Here is a 5,804-nt window from a genome sequence, read left to right as displayed (position 1 = left end):
AGATTAAAGTAAATTGAAAGAGGTTTTCGGCTTTTAGCGCCTTCCATGGTTGCTAGAAGAAGTATGTGAAACGAGTGCGAATTTTGAAATGTCTAATTTATGAAAAACAAAAGAAGCATATTTAATTGGATATGCATTACAACAATATAAAGAAAATAAAAAATGAGTATATTCTTTTACCACCTGTACAGTATATACGTTTAGTATATGTGAATTAATGAAATCTATGAAAATATTCAATATCTGAATAAAAGGAATCAAATGAAGGGAAATCATTATTGTGGGACTATTATTTTGTTGAGCATGTAATAGTTTAAAAAAAGAATTTTTTGACGTTGCAAATTCGTCTTAGGCGGTAGAATATTAACCTTCTTGATGACTAATTCTTATTCTTGGTTTAAAATTGATTTCTTCGGTTAATATTGCAAATATGAGGTTGATCATTCCTTTCAAAATTCAAATATTTTGTTGAAAGGTCTTGTATTTTGTGAAAAATCCGGTTTCTTTTTGGTGGAAAATTAATCTCTGACTTTAAATTAATTTTTTTATATGAAAATTCATTCTTTAAACTGAAGATTAATCCAATTTTTGTGGAAAACATTGATTTTTTTAGAACTTTCATCTTTTGAATGGAAAAATTACGTGAAATGGTTGGAATTTGGTGTCCTTCGGTACATTGATTTCGGGGTGGGGCGGGGGGGTCGAAACGTAAACATTAAGGGCCGCCTGACTCTTTTTCAATTGATATATATATATATATATATATATATATAATTTCGCAACCGCTCTCGCCCTCCTCCTCTGAGAAACAACGGAGGTAGCAGTTCCAGGAAGGCCGAGAACGGGGTGACTGAAAGTGAGTTTGGTGTATTCTATTTTAAGTAGAAAATTTATGTGTTACGTAAAAATGTACCTTTTTAGTTTATTTGTTTTATTTTTGTAGAAAATCAATGTTGGGATTGGAAATTCAACCAGGTAGTTTAGAAATTTTATTATTTTTTAAAATTTAAGAATAATATTATTTTGTTGGTAATTCATTTCTATAACTACAAATGGAACTGTTTCGATAACAACTCATTTCATGTTTTTGAAAATTAATTTTTTTCTTAACACTAACTATTCTATGTTTTTTCTTGGTTAAGCATCGTCAGTCAAGTCTGTTGTCTTATTAAAGTTTTAAAACGGAATTTCTGAAAAGTTTGCGAAAAAAAGGAATTTTTAACAAATCAAAATTAATTTACAATAAAAAATGGTTTCAGTTTTCACATGTGATGAACTTTAAACCAAACTGTTCAATGTTCAATCAGAAAAGATCACGTGGCCCCTTAATATGTAGTCCTGCACTGTGTTTCTTTTTCTTTTCCTAGTATCTTTCTCTTCCTAATGTATCGTGGTGGTGGGTACTGCGTTGGATTCGCAGTGCAAACCTTGCGTCTTGTTGAAGAAGATTGTACCGCGTGTGGTAGCTTTGACCTATTTTGTCTTATTCTGTACAAGCACGCAATCGAAACTCCGGAAACCTGTCTTTTTTTTCTAGCAAAGGGTTTCATGTTGCGTTTCATTTTCAATCTTTCCATTGTCACTTATCATTTGCGAAAAATTACACAAAATTGTAAATTCTTCACAAATTCCTGACTGTTTCGTCACTTGTTATTTTTATTTATACTAAGCAAAATATCGCCAATTAGGAACCCATAAACTATGGGTGAGTTTTATTTGCTAAGAGTTTTTTCTTGTATAATTATCAAACTCAAACACTATTCAAATGCAGAAGAATGGCTCGTATAGGCTTAAGTCATATAAATGTCACACTCACGACCTTGTTTTAAAACATCCAGTTCCCGACTTTCGTTGTTCGAGGCCAGATATCTAAAACTAAACATTTACGCGCGTGCGCATCGGGTGTTTTAATGTAATTAAAGGTTATAATAAAAAGCCGGTTTTATTTAATTTTTATTTAACAAAATATCGCCAAGAAGTCAAAAACTTTCTAATACTAATATTTGTTGAGTAAAAGGAAGAAATTGAATGTTGACTTTCGAATCACGCTTCAACAGCCTTAAGGGTGCTCCTATTACTGAAAAACATCGGAATCGGAACTGTATATCGATATTTACACTTTTTTTTAATATTCCACGTTGTAATAAGCAATAAAACAAGTAAAACTATTAATATTTTTGCAGGATACATCGGGGAGTTTGAAATCGTTGATGATCACCGTAGCGGCAAAGTAGTTGTGAACCTCACCGGCAGGTTGAACAAATGTGGAGTTATTTCGCCAAGGTTCGACGTTCCCATTACGGATATTGAAAAATGGACGAATAATCTTCTGCCAAGTCGTCAATTTGGGTAAATAGATTAAAACTTACTTAAATCTGCGTATGGCCGTTTTAACAGATTTCTATTGAATTTTTTTTACATATTTAAATAATTATGGATTCAAAAGCTGGTTGAATAGGTTTTTAGATGACTGTTAATAGTTTCCAAAATTACTTGCCGTAAATCGTAGTCGATTTTTGTCTCGAGATACCACAAAATTACGTTGCATAACATATAGAGCATTCTCATTAAGTCATAAAAATCTAAGATTGCGGACCCTCTGGGGGAATAACAGTGCCCGTAGCTCCCTACAGTTTGCACGTGTTGCTGACGTTTTTAAAAATTGGTTTTGTTTTCTCCAACTGCAGAGTGAGTATTTGGCAAATTGGTCGCGAGGTATGAAGCCTCGATATACATAACAAAATAGAAAATTTGTATCCGTATGCTCTAAAAGAGGTATGTTAAGCTGGTACAACACTATGAAGATATAGAGATGTAACCTATTTCATAATTTAGGGCTAATTTGGGCCCGTGGTCCTAAATTTTGGGTTCTTTAATTTTTTTTAAATAGTGTTTGTGCTAGCTTAACGTTAAGCTGGCCGAACATTGTTGTAAAAGGTGCTAAAAATGATTTCACGGAAAATTCACCTTATACAATAATTTAGGGCTCTGGGAATATGATAATAAAAAATTTAAAAAAATTGTTTAAACAATTTTTGTTTAAACAATTCTAGTAAAAATGAAGTAAACAATTTTCTTCCTTTACCCTATGTTAAGGCTCACTTATGCCTCCATAAACATGGTATTTGAATTTTACAATAAATTGTTTAAACAATTGTTTTTTAAACAAATTTGCAACAAAAAATATTTTCTTTTCTCCTGCATATTTTCAGGCTCATTTAAGGCTCCTGAAATATCATCGACCGTAGGTCGCGCGATATTTCCTTTGCCCTTTTTTTTTTGTTATATATGGTGCTGTGCCACCTTAACGTTATCAAAAATATATGAGGAAAACAATTAAACCCATTTTTACTCCTTGCATAATTTAGGGCGCATTTGAGGCTAATTTGGGCCCGTGGTCCTAAATTTTTGGCTCTTTTATTTTTTGAAAAAAATAGTGTTTGCGCTAGCTTAACAATGATTTGGTTCAAGATTGCTGTAAAACGTTATAAAAATGATTTTACTAAAAATTCACCTTATAGAATAGTTTAGGGCTCTAGGAATATAATAATTAAAAATTAAAAAAAAAGTTTAAACCATTTTTGTTTAAAGAAATTTGCCAAAACAAAATATATTTTTTTCTCTTGCATAATTTCAGGCTCATTTAAGGCTCTTAAAAAATCATTGAACGAAGGTAGCGTGATATATCCTTTGCCCTTTTTTTGGTTATATATGGTGTTGTGCCACCTTAACGTTATCAAAAATACATGAAGAAAAACAATAAAACCCATTTTTCTGCTTGCATAATTTAGTGCTCATTGAGGACTAATTTGGACCCGTAGCCCCAAATTTTGGGCTCTCGTATTTTTTGTAAAAAATAGTGTTTGCAATAGCTTAACAATAAGTTGGTTCAAGATTGCTTTAAAACGTTATAAAAATGATTTTACTAAAAATTCACCTTATAGAATAGTTTAGGGCTCATTAAAGGCTCTGGGAATATAATAACTAAAAATTAAAAAAAATGTTTAAACAATTTTTCCAAAACAAAATATTTTCTTTTCTCTTGCATAATTTTAGGCTCATTTAAGGCTACTGAAAAATCATCGACCGAAGGTCGCGCGATATTTCCTTTGCCCTTTTTTTTTGGTTATATATGGTGTTGTGCCACCTTAACATTATAAAAAATACACGAAGAAAACAATTAAACCCATTTTTACTCCTCGCATAATTTAGGGCTCATTTGAGGCTAATTTGGGCCCGTGGTCCTAAATTATGGGCTCTTATTTTTTGAAAAAAATAGTGTTTGCGCTAGCTTAACGTTAAGCTGGCCGAACATTGCTGTAAAAAGTGCCTAAAATTATTTCACGGAAAATTCATCTTATACAATAATTTAGGGCTCATTTAGGGCTCTGGGAATATGATTATGAAAAATAAAAAAATTTGTTTAAACAAAAATTGTTTTTTTCATTATTATGTTCCCAGAGCCCTTAATGAGCCGTAAACTATTATATAAGATGAATTTTTAGCAAAATCATTTTTATAACCTTTTACAGCAATCTTGAATCAACTTATTGTTAAGCTATTGCAAAAAATATTTTTTACAAAAAATACGAGAGACCAAAATTTAGGACTACGGACCCAGATTAATCCTCAATGAGCCCTAAATGATGCAAGAATTAAAAATGGGTTTAATTGTTTTCTTCATGTATTTTTTATAACGTTAAGGTGGCACAACACCATGTATAACCAAAAAAAATGGCAAAGGAAATATCGCGCGACTTCGGTTGATAATTTTTCAGGGGCCTTAAATGAGCCTGAAATTATGCAGGAGAAAATAAAATATTTTTTGTTGCAAATTTGTTTAAAAAATAATTGTTTAAACAATTTATTGTAAAATTCAAATACCATATTTATGGAGCCCCAAGTAAGCCTTAACATAGGGTAAAGGAAGAAAATTTTTTACTTCATTTTCACAAGAATTGTTTAAACAAAAATTGTTTAAACCATTTTAAAAAAAATTTTTATTATCATATTTCCAGAGCCCTAAATGAGCCCTAAATTATTGTATAAGATGAATTTTCCGTGAAATCATTTTTAGCACCTTTTACAGCAATGTTCGGCCAGCCTAACGTTAAGCTAGCGCAAACACTATTCAAAAAAAAAGAGCCCAAAATTTAGGACCACGGGCCCAAATTAGCCCTAAATAAGCCCTAAATTATGAAATAGGTTACATCTCTATACCTTCATAGTGTTGTGCTAGCTTAACATACCTCTCTAAAAGATAAAGGGCTTAGTGAAAATCTTAGTGTCGTACAGTCGATCACTAGCGTGGGTAGTGTCATATTTTATTCAATGCCACAGTTTTGACACCATAAATCGATTAAAAGCATATAAAAATTTGTAATTTTATACATATTGTGAAGCTGGTTTTTTGTGGTAAAGGTGAAGTGTACGGGATATAATGATACTTTTTAGTTTATGAACGATGTTAGTATAACATTATAGTATTTGTTGTTATAAGCAGCTCTGTGCCACTTAAAAGTCCAGGCGTACTATGAAATTTGAGGTAAAAAATGCTAGTTCAAAGGACTCCGCACTAAATGTATGGGAAAATGGCTTTCGGTGGATTTAGCTGAAACTTCGTAATTTTTAAGGTTATAAGTGCCGGATGAAATATCCGTAAAAAAATCCAAAAAAATGGACGGTTTCAGCGCTATGCGGCGCTAAGCGCTCAAGATCAGTGAATAAAACGAATTACAACAGATTTTGTTACAGAAGCGATGTCAACATAGAAATCACGGTTCAGATCGTGGTCTGTCATATTT

At 31.8% G+C, this 5,804-nt stretch overlaps 1 protein-coding gene across 2 annotated transcripts in view; it reads left to right on the top strand.

The window, feature by feature from the left end:
* The window catches only part of LOC117169521 (40S ribosomal protein S15Aa), a 29,690-nt gene that overhangs the window by 8,795 nt on the left and 15,091 nt on the right, over positions 1-5,804 (top strand). For both annotated transcript variants that reach the window (XM_033355952.1, XM_033355944.1), the window contains exon 3: positions 2,184-2,349. In XM_033355952.1, the coding sequence (XP_033211843.1) occupies positions 2,184-2,349 (166 nt within the window). The remainder of the gene's footprint in view (positions 1-2,183; positions 2,350-5,804) is intronic.

The sequence above is a fragment of the Belonocnema kinseyi genome, chromosome 1 (assembly GCF_010883055.1).
Source record: "Belonocnema kinseyi isolate 2016_QV_RU_SX_M_011 chromosome 1, B_treatae_v1, whole genome shotgun sequence".
Lineage (NCBI taxonomy): Eukaryota > Metazoa > Arthropoda > Insecta > Hymenoptera > Cynipidae > Belonocnema > Belonocnema kinseyi.
Note: the sequence above shows the minus strand (reverse complement) of the source record. Positions and strands in the feature narration are given on the sequence as shown.